The 25,531-nt window shown below is 38.4% G+C and overlaps 2 protein-coding genes across 6 annotated transcripts in view; one reads left to right on the top strand and one right to left on the bottom strand.

Annotated features, from left to right (window-relative positions):
* Positions 1 to 115: 115 nt before the first annotated feature.
* Positions 116 to 8,907, top strand: BTD (biotinidase). Its single transcript, XM_084282718.1, has 4 exons — positions 116 to 180; positions 2,729 to 2,960; positions 4,494 to 4,643; positions 6,629 to 8,907. The coding sequence occupies exons 2-4, from the start codon at positions 2,745 to 2,747 to the stop codon at positions 7,811 to 7,813; spliced, it is 1,551 nt and encodes a 516-aa protein (XP_084138844.1). The 5' UTR covers positions 116 to 180; positions 2,729 to 2,744; the 3' UTR covers positions 7,814 to 8,907.
* A 7,635-nt stretch (positions 8,908 to 16,542) lies between these two features.
* ANKRD28 (ankyrin repeat domain 28) overlaps positions 16,543 to 25,531 on the bottom strand; it is a gene marked incomplete at its 3' end in the record, with an annotated part of 114,897 nt that continues 105,908 nt past the window's right edge. For 4 of the 5 annotated variants that reach the window (XM_084282232.1, XM_084282234.1, XM_084282233.1 and 1 more), the window contains 7 exons: positions 25,223 to 25,310; positions 25,043 to 25,126; positions 24,365 to 24,510; positions 24,100 to 24,182; positions 23,880 to 23,962; positions 21,453 to 21,544; positions 16,543 to 17,629 (listed from right to left, as the gene is read on the bottom strand). In XM_084282232.1, coding sequence (XP_084138358.1) covers positions 17,343 to 17,629; positions 21,453 to 21,544; positions 23,880 to 23,962; positions 24,100 to 24,182; positions 24,365 to 24,510; positions 25,043 to 25,126; positions 25,223 to 25,310 — 863 coding nt within the window. Of the gene's footprint in view, positions 17,630 to 21,452; positions 21,545 to 23,879; positions 23,963 to 24,099; positions 24,183 to 24,364; positions 24,511 to 25,042; positions 25,127 to 25,222; positions 25,311 to 25,531 lie in introns of those variants that run through there. The other variant, XR_014618230.1, reaches the window with a different exon arrangement.

The following is a 25,531-nucleotide window of genomic DNA, read 5'->3' on the forward strand; positions in this document are numbered from 1 at the left end:
TGAGGGGAGCGGGGCGGAGGCGGCGGGGGCCCGGGGGGACACGGTGGGAGGCGGCGCTGCCCGCACAGTCGGCGGGCGGGAGGGGTGGGCGGAGGAGAAATAAAATGTAATTGGGGTCTGGTTGTGTTCGCAGGTTGTTTCCGCGCTGGTTGCGTGTCCTGCGAGTGGCAGCGGCGCCGCGTAAGTTGTGGGTAAAACGCCCTGTGGAGAGAGCAGCTGTGCTGCTGATGGAGCTTAACAGCCATCTGAGGGGGCCTGGAGCTTCTGCTTTGTACAGTCTGTTGGGTTCTGCGGAGTAGACTGGTGCTAAGAAGCAGCATTCGCATTGCTTTTCTCTCCGTGTGCTGCGTTTCACCGCTGGGAAACACCTTTGGCTTTGTGAGGCGGTCACACCGAAGCGTAGGTGCCAGGCAAGAGACCACAAAAACCACAGGAAAGGGACAGGACGAGAGGTTAGGTTATAAAGCCTTTCCATTTATGAAAATTTCTTTTAAAGCTGGGGCTTACATGTAGGTGAGCTGACAGCTCTGTAGACCCTAAACATGTTACCTTCTCTTCAGGGAAAGGATTTATTAGATTGCCCTCGCCATTAGGGGTAGGGAAAATAAAAGAGAGAGAGAGAGAACGTAGCTGAGACTTATTTGGAGCCTCACGGCCTAAGGAATGAGTAAACCCTGACGGTGTCCTACTTTTGGCTGAAAAGGTTACGGTCCCCAAGCCCAGCCCTGAAGCTTGTCACAGCTCTCCCTGTTAGAAGCACTGCATTAGCTACCACATTTCTGTTGTCGAAGCTGTCAAAAAGGGCATTAGGGAGCACTCACCAGCACTCAGCCATTGCGCGTGGAACTAGCGGTAATCTCAGCCAGGGGAAAGGACTCAGGGGAATTACTTCAGTTACTGAATTGTTTCGGTTGTCACAGGTTCAGATGGATGAGCTTGTGTAGTCAGATGTTCGCTGCTAAAACTCTCGTGCATCTAAAAGAGGAAGGGCAACGACAAAATGATGTATTTTACTGATAGGCTTGGAAAATTCTCACTTTTTAGCCACGGTTTATTTTCTGCCGGTCTGAAACATTTGAGATAGTGAGTCCCTTCCTCTTTTAGATGCCCTGTTCATTTTGTATGTTGCTATGTTTGGCTTATAAGACAAAAAGGCTGTTTTTCTGATGCATAGCAGTTTCATCCTGTGATCTCAAACTCTGTAAGTTTTCCATTGCTAGTAGCAAAGAATTCTAATTACATCCTTGTTGACAACTTTGTTAAGGAATGGCTGACGAGAACCCATTCCTGTCCTAAATAGGCGTTTTGGCTCTGAAGGGATGACAGAAATAGAAAAGGGTTTTGTCAGTGAAGTGCTCCAGTGTGTTTATTTTCAGTGGCTTCAGTGCGAGGCTTCCCACCTCTTCTCCCTTTTCTGTCCGTCTGCTACTGCTTTATATCTTCATTTGCACCTTGGTATTGAATTCTGATCAGATTTCATTTGCAAAGCTGGCCACTGCACAGGACAAAGTTGGAGCTTACAAAGTCAATAACTGAACTTGAAGACTGGGGGCCATCAATACCTAGCATCAGCACATCTCTCCTTTGTGCTCTTTCATCTTCACTGACATTCAGCATTTATTTCTTAATGCTAGTAACACAGGGGTGACAGACAGAAATCTCACATTGTATATTTATTGCTCAAATTCTGGAGAGCATGGTGTTTCTGTAGTATTTCATAAGTATTGCACAGTCATTGACCATGTTCTCTGTAAGTATAGGGTGTTACCAACTTGGGAAGTCAAAAAAAGCTACGTAGGGAGCCCACATTAGAGAGGGTGTCCCAGCCTTCCAGATTCCAAATCATTTATTTCTGCTGCACAGCCTCAAAAGTAGGAGCATAAAGGGATTTCTCCACTGAGAAAATACAGTAAACATGTTCTGTTCCACTGCCTTTCAATGCTACTATTGAGGTCATGGAGATTGAAGAAGATTGGAAAGAAGTAAATCTAAGAAAAGCTCAGTAATGCAAGTTTTTTTGCATTTTGTTGGGATTTTTGCTTTGTTGTCATTCTTGTGAAAGCATTTGTTACCTATCTGCACTGCACAGGAGGAATGTGGATCTGAGTTGCACTCAACATTTCTGTAAAACTTGAAAAAAGCCTCATTATAAGAAACAAATTAGTCTGTTTATTACACGTGCAGAGTTGGAATCAAGTGAAAATTCAGAATCCATGAGGAGATGGAAAAATAGATAAATGCAAAAATTTCAATGATTTTTTTTTGCAATTACCTGTTAGTACTGATAAAATGTTGTGTTGCTACTTGTCTACTAAACATAGTGTCCAAATAATTTTAAGAATTGCTGCTTGCAAATCGCCATTATCACCAAATGGGGGAGAAACCGCATGTTTGTGATCTGCTTTTAACGTTGCCCAGAGATGTTTTGATATGTGGTATGATAATCTATAAATGGATGAGGAAGTTAACTGTAAAGGGAGATCAAGCAAAGAGATCAGTGCAACTCTGTACCTAGCAAAAATGCTTTTAAAGAGAACAGGCCATCAAAACACCAAGGTACTTTGACTGAAGTTTTAGAAACAATATACACATGTACATTTGGGAGTTTAAAAGACCACACTCAGTTGAACCACTGCTCAGAGTCTCAGTTACAGGCCATGTTTAATCTGAAATTCCTGGCGTGAGTTGTTATTCGAGGCCCCCCACCCAGCTGTTTTCTCCCCTCTAGATTTACGGCCTACGACATGGCGGATCTGTGCTGGAAGCTGTCCGTCTGCTTTTTCTGCTCTCAAGTTGTCTCAGGAAGAGTTGAGGAGGCGCGTTACATCGCCGCTGTGTATGAACACGAGTCCATACTGAGCCCTGACCCCACCGCCCTCGTTGATCGCCGCTCGGCGCTGCAGCTCATGGGCAGAAACCTGGACATCTACGAGCAGCAAGTCGTGGCTGCTGCAAGGCAGGTATGCCACGGCTTAGGAGCGGTTGCGTGTGCCCTATGTATATATAGAGTAAGTGCTATTTGAGGATAATCTTGCACATTTGTGTTCCCAGGCAACTGCAGCCATATTTATATACATAAGTATGGTCTGTTTTTTTCAGACATTCTGACCTGCCAGCCGCTCAGGAAAAAGTCAGGCCAATTAGCAGCTTGCCTGACTTGAGGTATTCCAAGCCTGGAAAAACATGCCTATAGTTATTTAGTGTAGGGAAATTATTTTTCTATTTCGGTCTGAATACCTGCCTCCTTTCTGTTTTCTTCAATGGAATGTTTTTATTGAAAGATCGTTTTACGTCTCTGGCTTTGATTTTATTCCAGTGCTCTCAATGGAAATTCCTGAATGTTTCTAAACACCAAAGAAGTTTAATACTTTGGAAATGAATGTTCCACCATTAACAGTTTTGTGGAAGTAAAGTTTTCCATTCCTTTCTCCTACCGTCCATGGAACAGTCCTTTCTAAATATATTCAGAAGAGAAAGGCTTGTATTTCTGGCACTTGTTATGCACGCCTCCTTTCCCTTCCTCCCCAAGAAAACTCAAAGCTGCTTCTAGTCAGAGGAAGCAGGCCTTATTGTTCCTATGCAGAGAAGAAGTGATTTGCAGGTTACACAAAGCTGTTGTTTTGGAACAGAATTAACGTTTTTATATAATTTAAGAAGTTGGTGGGGTGTTTTTTTTGTTTGTTTGTTTGTTTTTTTTCCCTGTTTGTTTGTTTTTGAGAAGGTCAGGTTCCTGGGCCCCACAGTCCTGAAAGCATAATAGCTATTTTTATGCAGTACTGCATCCAAACTACCATAAATTATCCCAAAGCAATAGCACACACAACACATTTGAAGTGACTTTTCAGAAGACATGGGGATTTGAGTGACTGATGCTAGGTCTGACGTAAGAGGAATCAACCATTTTTTATAAGAACAGATATCTGTAAGTTTTAGGTAGTGCCAACCTAGTCTTGTCATGCTGTTTCTGAAAACAATCCTGCCTGGATTGTTTGTTTTCAGGTAGGATTCCAGTAGGACAGGACTCAAGTGATGCTGCTCCTTTGACACAGTTATGGTATGTCTGATGCAGATACTGCACCTTTGATAGACTTCATCCACAACTGACATCGTTCTGAAAACAAAGTTAAGACAAATTTTAACATTATTAATCTTTAACCTGAATGATGTTGTTCTTGTGACTCATGCGAAGGGAGAATATTTCTGGTAAGAATTCAGAGAAGTCTGCTCTTACTAACACACCCTTAAAATAATGTCAAGTTATTTCTCGAGCTAAAGTTATGACTTAGGTTAAATATATATATTTTTATATATACACAGTTACACCTACCATGCTGTTAAAGAAAAGATACCTTCAAACTACATTCAAATCAAACCAAACTTGGATTATCCTCAACTTTCTTTAGCTCTCCTTCACCAATATATTCCCTTTTTTTCATTTCACATTTAGGCTGATTTTGCTATCCCTCCAAAACATGCCTTTGTTTTATATACAGGGGGCACAGATCATCGTTTTTCCTGAAGATGGAATCCATGGCTTCAACTTCACCAGAAGATCCATTTATCCTTACTTAGATTTTGTTCCACATTCACATGCTGTGAAATGGAATCCATGCAGAGAGATGTATTTGTTCAATGACACGGAGGTAATTGTAGGAATGTTTTCTGCAGAGAAGCGGAGTAACTAAATGCTAGATTCATTCTCCAAGTGCATAACTACCTCTAGTTTTGCTTAGGGAAGTAAGCAAGAAGTGTAATAACTCACAGTATCAGATTCTGCTTTCATGGACTCTGTTGATGCTGGTTTAATTCTTAGCGGAGGAGGATTTTAGATACACAGAAGAAAGATTAGCTTGTTTATGAGCCTTCTGGGCTTCTAAGCTCCTGCTTCCCAGCCTACGGAATGGTAGTAAGATATATTGCTAGTGGTTTGGGATTTCATTTTGAACAACACTGTTTTAATAAAACAACATTACAGTATCATCACTTCTGATACATTCTTGTTACTCAGTCTTAATAGTCTGAGCTTTCCCTGGATGTAATGATTTGAGAACATTCTGACTCATTGATTTGCTGTAAAATTGCAAAAGTAACAGGGCTGGACCTGCTGAAATGCAATAGAAGTCACAACTTAACACAGAGGGAGTGTGATTACAGAGGAGGTAACCTGCAACTTACAAAAATAGTATTTTCATTTACTCTTCTGGACCTAATGTTAAAAATTATGCTATACTTAGTAATACAAACTATTTATTTCTCTAATGTTACAGTAGTTAATACTATAATTGTTCATGTGTCTACTAAGCAGAATTCCTGTGCAAACAGGAATCACAGTTATAAATGGTGACCTACCTTGACTTATGAATCTTTATTACCAATAACCATGTGCAAGCAAGCAAGCTAAAATTTAGTTTGATATTCAGATCCTATTTGGAGTTTGCAATAAAACCCAAAGACTTCCAGAACTGCACTTAGCCAGGGCAAGCTTGAAGACACAGAATGAAAAGATTTTTAAAAATAAATTTTAAATGGTGTTTTATGATGATATACCTTTATCTACTGTCTTTAAATATGCCAAACAGACAAAACAAGCAGGATGTTTAAATTCCCACCCATTTTGCTACTTGCATGTCAGCACTCTTGCTAATGCACAGCTTCTCATTTCAGCAGAACTACAGAAAGTGTTTTGAAGATATGTTTTATATTAATGCATAACTTTAAATTACAGTGATACCCCATCATAACCTACAAAGCTATCAAAAAATATCTACATAATCTGATTTAAGGTGGCCAATATATCTGGGTGGCATGGTGCAGTGCAGAGAAATCCTAGGAGGCCTGTGCCTCAGAAGCCAGTAAACTGTGTTCTGCCTGAGCAATACATATGCCTTCTCAGCAGCGTTATTCACTTTGGGGGTCAGCCCTACGAACATGATTCAAGTTCTACTGGTTTATTTGTGCTTGCTCAGATTTAGCTTCAGATATATCTGCACCGTGCCGCATCATACTGTGCGGTCCTACCCACACAGAAAATGAACAGCAGTTAATGTGCAGCTTTCTCTGGGTTGGAAGAACCATCCTGGTAGTACTGCAGTCTCATTTTCAGTGTTTCTTTTCTAAAACTAAGTAAAATCTGATTATCTCTCTGCTTCTGTAAGTTGCAGGTAGTAATCACTTTTTTCTTTCTTTTTTTTTTTTTTTTTTTTTTTTAATTTAGGGCAAAAACTCTAAAAGTAGTTGAAGTAACAAAAGATTGCAGCTGCAAATGATCATAAGTAGAAGTTTGTCTTTCTAAAGGTAAATGTAGATCTGTTATGGTGGTTTAAGGCCACTGGTGTACCAGCAAGCCCTTGAAGTAGAGTATTATTATATATATATTTTTTTTTTACTTCTCAGGAAATAAAAGACAGATATTTTTTTTTCAAAGCCATTTTGAAATTAGTATCTGAAATAGTTTTTGGTCTAGAAAGTAATGGGTTCCAACAGCTTCCATCATAACATTATCACTGTATGTAAATTTTACAGATAAGTTCAAACGTATGGATTTTGACTAGAAATTGAACAATTTGGACAGTATGAAATGTTATCGTTGCTGAAATAAAACTTATCCCCCCATATCCTGTTTCTCCAGGTTCTGCAGCGTCTGAGCTGCATGGCATTGAACAACAAAATATTCCTCGTGGCAAACCTAGGGACCAAGCAGCCCTGTGCGCACACTGATCCTCACTGCCCGCCTGATGGCAGATACCAGTTCAATACCAACGTGGCATTCAACGATGCCGGTATGCTGGTAGCCACCTACCGCAAGCACAATCTGTATTTTGAATATGCTTTTGATGCCCCTCCAGAGCCTGACTATACGCTCTTTGAGACCCCTTTTGCTGGCAAGTTTGGTATGTTCACTTGCTTTGATATACTCTTCTTTGAGCCTGCAGTGAAGCTAATCAGACAGTACAACGTAAAGCAAGTTGTGTATCCCACTGCCTGGATGAACCAGCTCCCGCTCCTGTCTGCTGTAGAGTTTCAACAAGCTTTTGCAACAGCTTTCAACATCAACATTTTAGCAGCTAATATCCACCACCCTACCTTGGGCATGACAGGGAGCGGCATATACACTCCAGTCAAGTCGTTCATCTACCACAACATGGAAAGCTACGGTGGCAAGCTCATAGTCGCAGAAATTCCTGTGATTACCGCTGATTACAGAACCAGTTTAGAGAGTAACGAAAGATTCGGAGAGAACTTACATCAGTCGTGCAAGACTTTTACAAGTACCTCAATGGATGATCAAGTTTGCTTTAATGAAGGGCAGGAGACCCCTGCTAGAGTATTAGAAAAAGGAATGGAACAGTTACCTCCCCAGTTCTATGCAGAAATGATGTATGACAACTTCACTTTTGTTCCTGTCTGGGGCGAAAAAGGAGAGCTCCAGGTTTGTTCCAACACCCTCTGTTGTTACTTAAATTATAAAAGAGCTGTTTTAACAGATGAATTATATGCTTTGGGAGTTTTTGATGGGCTCCATACGGTGCACGGCACATACTATGTCCAGGCCTGTGCCCTAGTAAAGTGTGGTGGTCTCAGCTTTAGTACTTGCGGGCAGGAGGTTACGGATGCCTCTGCCTTGATAGATTTCCAGCTATGGGGAAATATGAGTACTCCATATATCTTCCCTTTACTGCTGACATCTGGCATTACCTTGGACTTTGCGGATCACATGGGCTGGAAAAACCACCACTATTTCATGAGCAAAAATAGAACATCATCTGGCTTACTGACTGCTGCTCTGTATGGGAGGTGGTATGAAAAGGACTAGCATAGATATTTGTCTGAATCAGAAAACTGCTTACATTTTCAGAGCGTGTACCTTAACAAGAACTGTTGACTATCTGTACTTCCAAGATCTTCAGGTATGTTTGTTACACGACCGGCCAATTACATTCCCCATTTGAAACGATAACCAAAGCAATTAATCTAAGAGGCTATAAACCACGGTCTGTACCTTGGAAGCTCGTGTCATTCCAGAAGTAAACAAACTGCCTTGCAACTATGACGGCTTGTTATAATGTGTTGAGATGTTTTATACTGGGAAAATAATCTCTCATTTGAACTGAATTTACCCCTTTAAATTTAATCTTTTGTTTTTCTTGGGTCCTGGCTAGGGTTATGGAAATAAATGGAACGGAAAACCACTACAAAAGGAAGAAAAATAGGGAACAGAGTTGACGATGCAAATACCATGCATGACATGCATGAAAATATAGCTTGTATATGGTGAAGTTCTGATTTCTGGTTAGGGCGCAAGGATTTTTTTTCTTAGTATCAACCCCAGCTGAAATGATTACCATTGACCGGCCACTTGGTTGTCTGCAGCAACCTCTGTAACTTTTCCTATATAAAGAATAACTGAACAGTACTGCTTTAAACATCTATGGAACAGCTCGGCTGGGGAAGAGTATATCAACTGACTGTGAAACACCAGACTTCGTTAAGACATACTTTCCACCCTCCTCTGCAAAGAATTGTGTTTAGAGAAAACAGTTGTTGCTGTTCATTGCTCAGGTTATGTACTACTGTAGTACCGTAACTGTCCCTGTGTAAAAGAGAGGTCATTTCAAGCCTGTTTTGACTTGAGACATCTTACGCATTGTTCATAAACTCATTCAATAAGCTGTGAAAAGCACATAATGAATTGTGGGACAGTAAGGTTTTTACATAAATTGTGTGCCAGATGGCAGGTTCCTGCTGCTAGATGAGTAAAACACACCCTTCTTTCCAGAGCAATAATGAGATTAGGTGCTATAAATACTGTACTGCAGTGACAAACTCTTCTACCGCAGTGAAGACGTTAGGAAGAGAATATTCAAAGGATATTAATTTGGGTTTAAATTCAGAGAAAGTAATTTCTTCTCAAGAATTCCAACTTCTCGTGGTCTCATTGGCTGTTATAATCTGTGTAACAGCTGTTAAGTAAACAACAATAAACACGGTCATTCCTTTGGTGAGTCCTCGTGTTCCAGGCACTGAATCTGCTGTTCTGGTTGCTGAGAGGAGTACAGCGTGAAGGGGAGAGATGAGATTCTCAGGTGGGGTTGTCTGAGGCAGCTCCGAGATGTCTTCAAACTCAAACCACTTTGGCAACAAGTACATACACTGAAAGTTACTCAATCTCCTGCTTTGAACAAATTCATGTTGTGGTTTCAAAAAGCATAATATTCATGAGATCGCTAATTTCCTACCTCAAAGTATCTCAAGTATTTATGCAAAATGATTATATAAATATTTACAATCTTCTGTTCTATCGGACTTCCCTTCTCCAACCTACATTACTCTGAGCCAGGACCTGGTCACACTGCTTTGATACAGCAAGACAAGTCTGTTTATCCTGCAGCATTTGTTTGGCAGAAGTATGGGGAGGGGAGTTCCTGTATCTCATTAGAGATAAATTTGCTCACGTAAAAGTAGCTCCCTGCCACACAGACCACAGGGTTGTTACAAATCATTAATTGTTTTAAACCCATAGTGGTGCTCCTGCTGAAAGCTGCACAAATGTCAGAACACGCAGAATAGCACAGAAGAGCATTTGTGGTGTTTACCGAGTGATCGGGTTGTAGTCCCACAGTGATCACATCCAAAGGAAAGAAAGGATGAATGACCAGAGAACTTCAGCCACCAGGACTGGCCTCCCCACCCCGCTTCGTGGGTTGAAAACCACGCATTCTTTTGTGCTAAGTACTCTTTCATATTTAGTTCCAAAGCAGTTGTTACAATAAATAAGTAAGCTGCATTACATATTTGCTATGCTTAAGGGGGAAAAAAAAAAAGGGCAATTATCTGAGAGATATTTGAAAAACATGTTCCACGGAGCTCTTCTAACTTTGAGTACATCACAGCTATTAGAAAACAGACATTCTGGCCTAACAGTTTGCATAGGGCACATTGCTCTGTTCTTTCCTTGAAGAGGACAGCTTAAGTTCTAGGGTGTGTTTTCATACCTTGTCCCCTTCACCCCCCAAAATGCAGCCTTTAACTACTGTGGAAAAAGCCGACCAGACAGTACTACGCAAAAAATTACCATCAAGGAACCTTGACCTGCTGACCTTCGAGCAACAACAGATGCATCCACTCCAAAACCGGGTGGCTGAGCAGTAACCCACCACGCTCATAACAGCGCTGAGTGTGTCCTGAACGTCTGCACTAAGACAGCAATCCCAATGCAGCTCCATGCTTCAACAGCCCCGTGATCTTAGGGTGTGAGGCTAAATGCCATTGACTGAGGTCATGGGAAGCCTTTAGCAAGGCTGAAGCTCACGCAGGCAGACTCGTTACGCACCGTAACCCAGACCTTCAGCATCTCTCCTCAATGGGCATAAAACAGCTTTATTAAAGCTTCCTGAGCAGCTTCCGTCTCTGAGCACAACCAACCAACCCACCCAGAAAACAAGGATCTTCCGACATACAGGAAGCACAGCTTGAGTTGCCAACAGCTATAAATCACACTGCTGAGGTAAATGCAGTCAGGGTTTGGAAGAAATCCGTACCGAGACCAAAGGAACACCCTGTCTGAGAAGGACAGCAGGGGACCCTATCTCTAAATGGTCTTGGTGCTGCCCATGGGGAAGGGGAAGACGACTAGAAAAGCCCTGTGCTGCTAGGGGCATCAGCATTCAGGTCAGAGGTGCTGGGCTTTCTTCATAAGGGAGCTGCTGCTTTGGGATTCAAATCCCCAGTGAGTTACACAGGCGGCTGTGGGGACACTGAGCACAGCAAGAGAAATGGCCAGGAGAAACACCAAAGGAATATTTGACAATCAGGACTTCAGAGATAAGTTACTGAGAGGCACATGAACAGGCTCAGAAACTGGTAAGGGACCAGGACAAGCTGCTGAGAACAAACGCCTTTACAACACATGCGGGGCACAAGCAAATCTTCACAGGTGAAATGGACAGACTGAAGTGAGAGCTTCAAGAGCCTCCTGCAGCCAACAAGGAACTGAGGACGCCACCACCTTCATGAGGCACGGCACAGCCTTGCCCCGGCTGTGGCCTGTCCTGCAGCATCAGGGATTTAATTAACAGCCTGGCAGCTCGGAAATCCCAGAAGGAGGACCACAGGAAACTGACCACCTTCTTTGGCTGCTTCAGAGAGAGAAGCTAAACTGAATAAAAGAACCCAATGAAGGACATTTTCAAAACTCTTACAGAATCTAAACAATGGTTAATCAACACTACTGGCACACACAGTGGCTAGAAAGAAGAACTACCCTCTTCCTTCATTTATGCATATTAAAACAAAAAAACAAAACACCACTCCTGAAAACAAAAAGCCGTGTCTTAAATTTTCTGAACCAAATCAACTCCCGGAGACACCGAGAAGAAAACCTGAGCACCTGTCATTGAAAAGGCTTGGAAATGGGGGTTTGTTTTGTTCTGCTGTGAAACTGAATAGCAAAATTTCTGGTTGCTTCTATTGCAATTTTAATGCATAAGCGAATATAAGGTGGTTTTAAATATTTAATGACACTAACAATGGTGAGACAGCTTGAAAGGCTCTTTAGGTTCCATATTATTCAACTACGTTTACAGTTACATGATGAAATACTGCAAGATTCCTTTCCCTACCTCAGCTGGAAAATTGCTAAATTTTAAAATGCCGCCTGGAACGTAGGAGCTCAGTATATCATGATGCACAGCGACACAAGGCGTTACAGAAGCACAGCCAATTTAGATACTGCTTCATTGGAAGACAAACATCAGTGCTAAGAGATTGGGATGCCAGGTTGCAAAGAATTGCAAAGAAGCTTCAAGTCCTGAAAGTAGCGACATTCATCTTCTTCCCCCATAAGGAGTGTTAGGTCAGAGATGAGTTGGAGAGACAGAGGGAAAAAAAAACACCACTGCTTGAAAATTTTACTCATGGCTGAAACTTGTCTTCCCCAGGGAAAGGGAACCAATGCATTTTAGTGGGTTTTGGGTGACTGAACAACTGACAGAAATGCTCTTTCCTAGGCTGAAATTTCATAAAGTTTTCTTTCAGTAGGCAGGTAAGGATACAGGGATCATACTAGCAGCCTGGGTGTAGGATTGTACATGTCCATGCACGATGACATTTTAAGAATAACCACTTTTGCCATTTCAAATAAATGCATACTTCCTTGAATTTGAGTCTTCAGAATATTGAGATGTTGTAGTGAGAAAAGGACTACAGAAAAATAAAGCTAAAGCTATGAGCTTGAACAAATAGAAATCAGGAGACCTATGTTACATCTCTTTCCATTTGACATCTCTGGTTTCGGTCTGTAAAGGAGACAGACCCGTGTTTCACAAATTCTTGTCCATTTTATATAGTCACAGCTACAGATTTATAAATAAAGGTTTTTAACCCTAATCTGAAAAAAAGTTTCTTCAAGTCCTATCAACTCTTCCACCGTATTAAAGGATTATGAGAAATTCATCCCAAACCATTGGGAGATTACCATAAGAGGCTATAATTACCAGTCAATCTCTGATTTAAGGATTTATATAAATTTGCTGGACCAACTTCAAGAAATTAAATACTTGCTTTTTTCCCCTGATATTAAAATATGTACTTTGCTGAGTTTAAATCTGGACTTAGGGAGGTGGTGTTAAAAGTTTTAACTACTTGTTAGGACACAATAAAGGCCCTTTTTCTCCAAGGTTATTATTCCAAATCCAGTCAGGATCAATCGGGGATTATTACTATCTCAAATCAACGCTTTTAAACCAAAAGCACTGTGGCCTTTCTGTTGGAAAGTGGCTGAGTACCATCAGCAGTCACAGAGCAGTGGTGGGAAGCGACGAGAGCTGTCCCCCAGCTCCTCCTGCTGCAGCCGGGGAAGCCCAGGGACCTCCCTCGCTGCTGCTGTGTGCTCTCTGAGCAAAGAGCATGTCCTCCAGTTCTTCTGCAGAACTGCTGCTTCCCTGAACACTTAGCCTTTTTATTTAGGTTTCTGCTTTTAAGACGTGAACCTCGCTGACCCACAGACAGAATTAGGGAGTGTAAGTGCCACGGACATCTGGTGCTATTAAAAACGTTCTGTTTATCCATGTGATAGAACTTCTCAAAACTAAGACAACAAAGACAACAATCCTTTGGACAGTACTGTACGGTATTCACTTACAATCTTTTTATAGGCTTATCCGCTCACCCAGTTATTACATGATTAACAGAAAGCTCACTACAAACATTTTTTTCTTTAAATAAAGAAGCTCAACTACCAGAACAACACTAGTATTATTTCAAACCAACTGATTCTAATGAACGCTCTTGCTCTCTGAAACTAGAATATAAATAGAGTAAGTTATTTGGATTATTGCAGTATTTGTTGCTTTCAAATAGGCAGAATCTCTAGGCAAGACAGGAAGGACAATTCCTCTCAAAACAGAACCATGGCGTCAAAGAATCCATAAACGTTATCTCCTGCTCTGTTTTAGACATCTGACATACAGGTAAGAGCTTTGGGATCTTTAGCACCCATTATTCAGATGTTAACTGGAACAACTTAGAAGTTGTTCATTTTTAAATGATTACTTTTTTTTTTTTTTTTTAAACCATTTTTAATTCTGTGGGTTGGTTGACAATTTAAGTCAGAATTTTAAGGTAGAAACTGTATGACCAGAAAAAAGAAGATCCAACTTTTAAAACATGCATATTTCTAAGCTCTGATTTTTCCAAATATATTTATATGATTGTTTTGGAGAGATTTGGTGCTGGAGAAGCAATAAGTAGTAGCAAGAAACATGAAGTAGGAGACAAGACTTTATACAATATTATAAGAAAAAATATTTTTTGATTACATGCCTGGAAGAAAAATCAATAAATAAATTTGACTGGATTCTTCTTTGTAACAGCATCAAGCATTTACATGACCACAGTACACTCTAAAAGTAACAGCACAGCCTGGTGGGTTCTGTGCTAACTTGGCATTTTCTCCTGCAGAACATTTATCCTGAGAACTGAAAAGTCTATAGAATTTCAAATAAGTTAGAGAACACAAAAAGCTGATCCAAGCTTGTTGTTGTCATTCCTAAGTCCATTCATTGTTTATTTTTTTTTTATTTTTTTTTTTCCAGCATAAAAAGGGTTTCCTTTATTCTAATACTTTGCTTCAGCAGTCCAGCCAAGCCTCCCTGCCCTCTCTTGGTGAAAATCCAAGAGGTTGTTTGGATGAAGGTTGTAACAGTAATGATGTCCTATTAATCTGTAGAAGAACAACAACAAAAGTAGTACTTATTTTGAAGGACGCGGGATCCAGCATCATTTCCTGGAAGTAAACAGGCCTCCATTCAGGTATGAACACAAACAGAAAAACAGCCATTCTGACTACAGACAGCACTATTTTTTTTTCAGCAACAAGGCACCTTCTGTTTGTTGACTTCTCATTAATGAAGTAGCCTGAAACAAGGGAAACATGTTCTTTAAACAAACTTTGTTCCATTTCTGGAATAAGACCGTATTCTAGTAATAGTCCCAATTATCACTTACAAGGCACAGTTACTCAGTTACTGTCCAACCTATACCAGCAGCACGGAACAACCAAAGGCAAATTGAAATCCACAGGTTCGCTGGATGAATTCTAATGAGATACATGCAGCTCTGAATCCCTACATGGAGTTAGTGGTTTGTAACGCAAGTCAGACATCTTTAACCCTATGAAGTTCACAGAACTTTTTAACTTAAAAATAAGGTAATTTAATGTGGCGGAAAAACAGTTTTCTTCCTCAAGATGTGAGGAGTAATGAATTATAGGAGGCTTCATTTCTGATTGACATACAGGTGTTTAACAGCATTATTTTCTCCATTTGTCTGTATTCCATATTTGAACCTAACTTTCAAGTCAACACCTTCCAAGTTTTTCAGTCATCCAGGCACACGGCAGACATGACTAGTTCTGTTTCTGCTCCCTTGCTAACATTTCAAGTAAGGTAGGAGCATCCTTCCTATAAACTGTCCTATGGCAGCAGACACCACACGCTGAGACAATGGGTCATCTTAAAGTCAAATAAAAGTCAAGCCCGGATAATAAAAGCCTATTAACATCATCACACAGTTTGTTTGGAACAACCAAAATTGGACAGCTTCATTAACAGAAATATTCGATAGTTACCTTTCAAATAACACGGATGCAACTTGGCATTCTGATTTTCCACAAGAATATGAGGAGAAATGGATCCATGCTGTTTCCACCTTGGTGTTTAAATAGATGCAGTGAATCTCAAGGCAGGCTAACACGGATCTTCTGAGTATCTTGGCTGAGGCGTGTACATCACTCCCACGTAGCCCTGCACTTTGAGAGGTTCAGAGGGAAGAAAAGAGAAATCACGATCTCCCTGAAGTCATCTAATTCTGTTCAAAGACAAACATACTGGGTATATAAACAATGAACGCAGGCACAAACGGTGAAAAGTAATACTTAAAAGGAAGCTTAGTGGAAAAAATTAATTTAACATTTACGATTACTTTAAATTCAAATGGCTCACCTTCACTTCAGAATTACAAAGCCTTTGTAAAGTAGATTGTACAAACTCTAACAGTTTAACAAAAGAGACTCTGCCATTAATGCTTAATAGATACAAATAAATTATTCATTAGTAGAACTCACATTTGGGTTTTATTATACTCCGCAAAATATACAGGAATCTTGAAGTACTGAAAGAGTGCAGGTAAATACAGTATTCAAGCAGTCACTATTTCTATGTACATGCTCATTAATTCTTCAAAAAAACCCACAAAATTATCAAATAGATCAAAATATTGTCCCATGTTTCCACACTATGTTCAGAAAACCAGCTGATAATTTACAATATCATAAAGATTTCCAGTTTCACAATACAAAAAGGATAAAAAGGAAATTGGAATCAGTTTGTAGTAATTTATTTGTACTTTACCAGGACATGCAAGTGTTTCTTGCATGTACATAAGCAATTTCACTTGAAAAGTAACAGTTATAGTTAAAGCAGAGCCCAATAAAGTAAATATTCATATTTAACAGATGAAACTTTAGCTTACTTATGTCAGTTCTTCATTTTTCAGGCAATTAAAAAACCACAGTAGTCTGTTATAAATTAAAAGCAAAAAAATCTTCGGGCAAGTCTGAACTACATTACAGGGACCTGTTTCCGCCGTTCACTTTCTAAATGGAGCACAACAAAGATACACAGCTCTTCCCACAGACCAGACATTGTACTTTTTGCTAATAGGGAAATATACTTTTAAATTCACCTTCCCCTCCCCCTCCCTCGTAACTCCAGGACTTTAAAAACAAAAAAGTGATAGGGACATACAGCTTGAATCTTACGTACAATTTTATGATATAAGGAAGTGGACAAATTGTTGAAAAGAACTCTCAGTCACAACAGGGTTGTCAAGACATTTCATTTCAATTTTTTATGCAGTTTCATAGTTTCCAAGTTGCTCACGTATTTTAAATTAAAAAAATCTCAATCCAAAACCCAAAAGTTAAAAAATCTAAAACTGTGCAACAATTACTGCTTCCCTCCCACATCTCCCACCCCTTCCCTTGTTTATTACACTGTACATTTTTCACCCTGACTTCACCTTGTTAGCTGGTTTAATTTTAGTATTATAAAAGTACGACAAGTTCATTTTCATTTCATCTAAAAGAAAAAGAAAACAAAACTTAAAAATACATCTCCTTTCTTTCATGGTACATTTAATAGTGTCGGAAGGCTTTTAGATGATAAAAAAAATAAATCAATACTTAAAACCAAATCTAAGCTTCTTTCCCAGAAGTGATTAAGGTTAAAACAACTTCTCAAAGAACCTATTCCAGTTTTCACAAAAAAGGTATTTAATTAAAAAAAATCTTTAAGTTATTTGGTCCTTTGGCAATTTGCAGCACAAACAATGCCTACTGTACCAAACTCATTTATTGCCTTCAAAATGGTTTTAGTTTTATTGACAATATTTAAATCTAGCATCCTTTGTGTTGTACAATAATGTCGATCATTTACATCAAGTAGGGTGCCTAGTCTGCAGAAATTACTCCTGGCACCAAAAACTGAATGGTAGAATAGTTAAATAAAACAGTTTTGACATTCTTTATTTTATTTTTTTTTGCCATGGATTCCAAGTACTTATTCAAGAATTTATGCTTCTTCTGCAAAATATGCTCTTAAAAATCCTCCTAGAGTCTCACAGATTTTTTTTATATGCAACCACAATAAAAAACATCTTCTCAAAGGTCTGTCTTCTTTTTGTATTCAAATTCTGACAGCTTTTTTTTTTTTTTTTTTTTTCAAAAGCCCAAGTCTGCTGACTTTCCAGCTTTAGGGTTCACTCTTCAGACCTACAAAATAAAGCGTTCAATAGGTCTCAGAATCAGAGTCATTGAGTTCGTCTTCTTCTGTATAGGGGTAGCCATCCTCCCTGCCAATATTGTTGAAAGTACAATAAGAGCTATGGTCACTTCTCATGACTGGCAAGGAATCGAAGGTGACAGTTTTTGAGGTGTTGGTGTAATGATTAATGGTATTGAATGTAAAGGAAGGCAATGTGCTGCTTGATGAAACAGGCATCATCGTGGACAGGATGAGAGCTAGGCAATCAGCAACGTCCTTATTGGGTGCACAGGCCAAAGCTGGTGTGTAACCTGGAAGCCAAGGAAAAATACAACCATCAGTTAAAACAAAAAGACAATTTCTCCAAGATCATGTCATCTTTCAGCTCTGAAAATATTTTACATTGCTTAACTCTGCACTGTTTAAAATAAAACAAAATTAAACGCATTATCAGCTTGTATTTTTAAAAAATATTTTAGTTACAAAAACATCCCAGAGGTTAGTGGGCTGTTTTATTTTTAAAGATTGCTTCTTGCTAAGATCTTGAATATTCTTGTACCTTTAGGGAAAAAAAAAAAATCACTATCATACAGCGTTCTAGCACAACATAAAATGGAGCTTGTGTGCTGAACGTGGCCTCAAGACCAGTGCTTTCCCTGCCCAAGTGCAGAGCTGCTCCTTCCCCTGGGATTTCAAAGTTTCCATGAAGGCGCCTACAGGAAAATCACATTTTTATTAATGTGGTCAGCACAAAGAAAGTTCTTGAGATAAACTGAATGAAGTCTTACACTTGGGAAAGAGAAGAAAGTCATCTGAGACATGAGTCATCTGGTAGGCATTTACAAGAAAAACTTCTTCCAGAAAACAGGAGAAGACCTCAAATACAAACTGGCATATGAGCAAAGGAAAACTTGGATCACAGAATGGTTTGGGTTGGAAGGGCCCTTAAAGATCATCTGGTTCCAACCCCCCGCCATGGCAGGGACACCTCCCACCAGGCCAGGCTGCCCAAAGCCCCATCCAGCCTGGCCTTGGACACCTCCAGGGATGGGGCATCCACGGCTTCTCTAGGCAACCTGCGCCAGTGCCTCATCACCCTCACAGCGATGAATTTCCTCCTTATATTTAATCTAAACCTCCCCTCTTTTAGTTTAAAGCCATTACCCCTTGTCCTGTCACTACCCTCCCCGACAAAGAGTCCCTCCCCAGCTTTTCTGTAGGCCCCCTTTAGGTGTTGGAAGGCCGGCAGAAGGTCTCCCCAGAGCTGGTTCTTTTCTTTCTTGAAAAGAACTAGTCACATTTTTCTCTTCTCTTTTCTACTTTTTTACTTTTAAAGCACTGATAGGCCAATGAGCATGGCAATGAAGAATCCAGAAAATGGCATAAACCTCTTATAAGTCCTAATAAGACTAATGCACACTAATAAGACACAAAGAGTGCCAGGAAATCTAGCTAGCCTGTTAAGTTAAATAGTGAAAGACAAAAACAAAAAACCAAAACCTTGAAAAGTTGACTAAATGACCAAAAATAAAACTTTGGCTGGTAACAAATGAAAGAAAAAGGTAGTAATTTCATTCAAGAGAGGTAAACTTGCATAAATAATGTAAAATTCAATATACTTTCTTCAGATGCAGTTGATGGCAAACTTTCGTCAAGACAATCTTGGAACCATGGGAAAAGAACTGAAATACTTCAGTGAGAACTGGTACAGAAATACGAATGAACCCTCAGCATGACTATGTCTGGGAAGCATACTGCACAGATAATCTGTTGTTTCAGTTCCAAGTAATCCTTTGAGAACCAGGAACATGACATTTTTTCCAAAGACATTTGTTCTTAAACCTCTCACAAGCGTTCTCACCGCATTAAGAGATGCTCTGTAACAGAAGTGCTATGATTTAAAATATAGAGCTATTACAATGTGGAGAATTGGAGTAAAGCTAGTTTCCTTTTTAAAAGCTCTTTTTTTTTTTGTCAAGTAATTTTCTGTAGCTCAGATACAGCAGCAGAGGGATATTAAGTAGTTTCACACAAATAGATAAATACGCTTGTAAAGATGGATAAATTTTGCTTGTAAACTGAAAAGAACAAAAAACAACAAGAACAAGCAAGCAATAACAAAAACCACACCACACCTCAGTGCAGCCTTTATAGAAAGGGTCAGTCTCAAAGATTGCCCACTCCATACCAAGCTAAGATCCTGCTAGCTACATATTCTATACATCAAGACACACTGCCATGGAAAATAACTGAAACTTACCTCCAATTTTATCTAGTTCTACCTGAAACGTTAAGCTTGTGTGGCAGATCACTACTTTCATCTGAGCTATGTTAGAGAATATTAGTACTGATGCACAACATCCCAGTGCCTATTTCTTAGCCTATTTTTTGAGTCTGTTCTGCTAAGCAGATAGCTTTCATCCTCCTGCCCTCAAAAAGGAAGGAATCATACTCTTTCCATCCTTTCTAATAATAATAATAATAATTAAAAAGCACCCTAAGTTTGCCTATTGTGTTTGTCTATTTGTTTGTCTAAGTTTGTCTATTTGTGCGTTATTAGTATCAAATAAATAATGAAACCATATTTTTTCTTTTTGCTTTAGAAACACTTTAACTCTAGCAGTAGATGTGAAAATCCAAGACAAGTAGACTTAAAGCACAGCCTGGCTACCACCATCTTTTCCATTTAATATGAAAGGTATACTATGGAAATCAAGAAAACTTTTGCAAAGGGTTTAGCAAACTGCTGATACACGAATACTTCTAAGAATTAAGAAATATGTACAATGACAGGTAAAATAGGTAAACTGATAAATCCCATAAATATTTCGCTTGTTCTCTCCCAGCTCAAAGTATTTATCACTCTGTCTACACTGAACTTTAAGCTGGCACATTCACCTAAGAGACGGAGAATTCATTAGCAATATACTCAAGGCTTCTTAAGATTTTATAAACAAAGGAATTGCTACTAGAAAGAAATGCTAGGAACCACAGAGGGGAACTAGGGTAGGTAGCACTCAGAGTTGTTTGAAGATTTAAAATATTAGCAGAATTAAAAGAAGTTTAACACGTTACAGTTGGATCCCCAAGCTGCCAGAGAAATGGGACTTCTATGGCAAACAACTTATTTCTCTGTTATGTCAAAGGTCTGCTCTATCATTGAACTGACTGGCTACACAAGAAAAGTCCACCAAAAAAAATAAATGTCTCCAATTAGCACACTTGTGATGAGAAGCAAAAACCAAAAACAGTGTTTTCCCATCTTTTCGCTTTAGGGCATTTCATTTAGCAGTTTCCCCTGTATACCCTATTTTAGGGGAGGAATGGTCTTTAAATCACTACAAGCAGTATAACTTGAGAAACACTGTAAAAGGAAAATCACAGTAAACCTCAAGAAAGGAAAATCTTTTCAAAATGGAAATCTAATCAGAACTGTTAATCAGACACATCCTTTCTGGGAGGAAAACAAACATGCAAAAAAAAATCAGCTACTGCTTTCATTTTAAAGGCATATTGGAGCGTAGCATAAGAACAGGAGAGTAATCTCTTAATAGCACAGCTTTGGAGGACCACAGATGTGAAAATATGCAAATAAGAAGTCAATAGATCCCCTTTTCTTTTGTCCTTATAAGCTACAGAATTTATTCTCTTTGATAAAGCAGTTACTTTTTCTTACTCCTATGTAACAAAAAACTTTAATGAGCCAGTAACTTGAGACCCAGTTACTGGGACCTGTAATTCATACTTGCTTTTAAAAACTAACACCAATACTAACACCTGACAAAATGGATGGCAATTCAATCCAGCTTAACAGCTGAAAGCTTTATTTCACTTTGAGTATTATGTTTTTCTGTTTCCAGTACACCGGAGCCAGTGTATTTATAGCATATACATTATCTGACCATAAATTTAAACCAAACCTTTCTATACCATGACCTGTATTGTTCTGAAAGCTTTCATTCTCCTTATACTTCTGCTGCTTTTCTAAAACGATCCATCACCAACACAACATTTTTTGTATGGAGGAACCTACTGCAAGTATTATATGACATTTCCAAGTGGTTGTTGCTTTTCAGTGAGCTGAGTTTAAAACCATGGTTCCTTATGGGGAAACAAAGTTAAATTTATTCTTACCATTTTCATCTACAGCAAGTACACTTGCTCCCTTTCCTAAAAGTTCTTGAACTACAACCGTTAGTCCATTTCGAGCAGCAACATGCAGAGGCCTGAGGAGGGAAGCAAACTCGTATATAAAACTTAGAACAAGATAATAAATAACAAAGGTAGGTTGCATCTAGTTAAATGATTATTGAAGTATTTGTACATTATTTACACATTGTCCAAATACAGCATATACAATAATCGGGATCAGAAAAAAAAGACTGCAAATCTCTTTTTTCACTGCAAATAAACTATAAAAAAATAATTGTGCACTTCTCTTTTTATGGAAACACACTGTGGGGAAGTAGCTGCTAGAAATGACGTGCCTATTTATGCACTTTATCACATTAAAAAGTTAGAAAAAAAATACACTTTGCTATTAATAAATCCCCCACTATTTTAACAGTGAGTGTCTCATCTGAGAGTTACTGTATGTCACTGGCAATAATCATTCAAATACAAACAGCAGCATGGTAGTCACATTTTATTGCATACAAATTCTTTTAAGGGATGCAGAGGCATTTAATCAATCTGCCTTTTAGAAACCGCTGTGTTCCATTGTGACTAGAGATTAAAAATTTATAATGCACAAAGCAAGAAGAAAAACAAATTACTTTTCAAAACCTCAGACTATTAACTATAACTCTGTTTTGTGGTGACTCCATCTATTGAGGAAAGCATAGCTTTACCTCAACTATTCTAATTACACCTTCCCCAAATGCAACAGTTTTTCAGAACTGATTCCCCCTGGCTTAAATAGATCCTGCCATCACTCAGCAGGAAACAGAATAATCAGCTTACTTCCACTCTGCTTTATATTGCTCTTCATTCGTTTTGAGGTTCTTAAAATTGTTTGAATTAACTGAAATCTATTTTGATTCGAAAACAAGTGCCTCACTTAGAGAATAGAAATGCAGAAGACACAAATAGGAGAAGCTGTATCTATGGTGCTTATGTTAAAGTATTAAAATTCAAGAACTACTGCACGCCACTGATACAATGAAAAATGTAAAAAATCATTTTCACATAGAGCCAGCAATTGCAATGCTCATCTTGCCACAAAGTAGGAAGGACACTGTTTATAATGAAAGCTGTTTAGACCATAGCCAGTTTAGGTACTGAAAAACATTTGCTAAACCAGTAACATTTTAAACAACTATTAAAATCTTGAAATTTACATAAACATTATATGGAGGTGTGAATATGTACCTATTTTTCCCCACAACATCTGTTGATCGGACTATATGAGCCAAGGCACGTGGGTGGAATTAGATGAGCCTGTGGTAGTATACTTTCCCACTTCTATTCCCATCTCAGTTTAGCTTTTCCTTCTCTCTAGATATTCCTGTTCAAGCCAGGAATGGGGCAATCAATCCCCTTCCTGCTTTCTGCATATTTCTTGCTGCCTGAGGTGCACCACAGTGAGCAGCAAGAGCACAAGAAGGAAAGTCTTATTATCTTAACTCCTTAGGTTCAAGCAGACCTCTGAATAGTTGGTGAAACTGTAGGGGTTTGAACATGACAGATTGCAGAGGGGATGCAAGGCCAGAAAAATACTCTAGTTACTAAAAAGTTCCAGAAGTTTTCTTTCCTAAATGGCCTATATGATTGTATTATGAAAGCAGTCTAACAATTCATGTGCATAACTCAGCTACATATCAGGTGTCAAATATTAACTATAATACAGATCCAGTCTTAAAAAAGGAAAAAAATGTAGACGAGTCATTTTAATAGCCCGTCCTGAAATACATTACACAGTATTACATATACATTTTTAAGCTTTCTCTATAATTGGACTAAATGGGCTTAATTCTACTTGATCGTAAGTCTTCAGAAAGCATTTCTGTAGATTTCTGTAGTATAGATAATACTATATAAATAGTATTATTTATATATATATATATTCTAAATAGAAAATAAAGTCTTCCATCTCAGTAAAACATCTGTTACTAACAGAAAGCATGCGGAAGAATAAAAGCATACTTCAGCTAGTTTTTTTTGTTTGTTTGTTTTAAAATAACTAGCTTTGAAGAGCAAATCTTAATATGACTCTAGTAAGTTTAACTCAAGGGAATTTTAATTAAAATTTAGATAATTTGTAAAACAGCAATATTGGAATACAGGTAATGTCACTGGATTGCAGTAAATCCACACAGGATTCCCTGAATCACAGTAACTTAAGATTTATTCACTGTTGTTTTTACTCAGCTAAAATTTGAACTTTAAGTTTGAATGAGACACCTTTTCAATTTGAGTTGGCTCAACTCTTTGTATTAAGCAATTCAACCAAAATTAAACCAATTTGGGGAAAAAAAATATTCCACTTTATGAGCAAGTTACTGGTTTTAACAGAAACACACCGAAAAGTAATCTGAAAAAACACTCACTGCTGATACATACGTTTGCAAGGCTGCGTTGGTGGCATTGATGAGGTTTCTATCTGTAATCTTCTCCAGTATTAACAAGGCACTAGTTTCATGACCCTTAATACAGAACAAACATTTGTCATATAACAAATACTCTTCAAAAATAGCTTTGAATGCCTTTTCAAAGTTATTATTTGCAAACAACGCTTGATAACACAAAGCTCAGCGCTGATGAAGTGAGACTATGCACGCACCTTGCTGCAAGCCAAATGGAGTGCTGTGTTCTTAGAACTGTCTTGCAAAGTGAGATCAGCCTTAGCACTGCTAACCAGCACCTCTGGGGGAAATAAAGATTTGTATCAACTAAAAGCACATTCTGCAAAGTTTTAAGAACTTATACTTGTGCAAAATGAAAGTGTTATTTTGACAAAATATAACCACAATAACATAACTATTAGGCAACTTTATCTGCAGTAAGACTAACAAATGTAGCAGAAATGCATACAAATTTCCCTTTACCAACTGTATTTGTCTGCCCATTTTCTGCAGCCATCATTAAAGGTGTTTTCCCCGAAGCATCTACAGCATTTACTTGAGCGTTGTGACTGAGCAGAAGCTGTAGACACTCAACATGATCTGTAAAAGCTGCTGCATGAAGAGGAGTCCTGCAATAAATCAAAAGACAACAGGGTTATGTTCAGCTTGGCTTTCTAATTCATACAAAGAGCCATACTGACTGTGATCGTGCAGGTACAAAAGATGGGGCAGTTGATCATTTAGTATCAGTATTGTTAGAGTTGTGACTGGTGCCTTTAGATAATAAACACCTTCGAGTTTCACACATGTCACTTTATTATCTATATAGTTTAAAATAATAAGTTTATACTACAGATATTATTTGATTCAGAAAAAGAAATACACATTAAATACTACCCCCAAAGGAATGCAATTTTAAGCATTCCTGAACTTGTCTACACAACAAAAAGCCACTTTAAGTTTACTGAATCAGAACAGGATTAAAAAATAATAAATAATAAATAATAAATAATAAATAATAAATAATAAAAAAATCTTCAAAGAATAAAAACAGGGGAAGAAATAATTAATCTAAGAGCAATTAAAAACAAAACAATGATAGAATTTAGTAGTTGATGCAACCATTATGTACATTTTTTCATTACACAGATGCATACTTACCTTCCTTTTGAATCTGTTGAATTTACAATACCAGCACCTAGTGTATCAATTAACATTTCTGCAGCACCTTCATTGTCATTTATCCTATAAAGAATTAAACAGACTGTTATTTACAGAATGATAAATCTTTTGTTAAATACTGTGATGAAATCTATAAAGAATAATTTTGCTCTTCCTTACACAGCACAATGCAACGGACTGAAAGAATTTCCCTCCATTTTCTGGAAAACTTCCTGTTCCAGGAGGAGCTCTACACAACTGTCATGACCTAAAGAAAACGTAAAGTAAGGTATTATACAAAAGGGAAAATATCTATTTATTTATATTTATTTATTTATCTAAATTAGATTAAGCAACGTTTAATTTGAAAGCTTTAGACACATAGGCTATATATTTGAGAGGCCTATGTTTAGAAACTAAAGCATTTTTAGAATCCAGAAAATCAAAGTGATTATTTAACACCATGAACTCTGTGAAATTTAAAGGGAT

The sequence above is a fragment of the Netta rufina genome (assembly GCF_964035555.1).
Source record: "Netta rufina genome assembly, chromosome: 2".
NCBI classification, from domain to species: domain Eukaryota; kingdom Metazoa; phylum Chordata; class Aves; order Anseriformes; family Anatidae; genus Netta; species Netta rufina.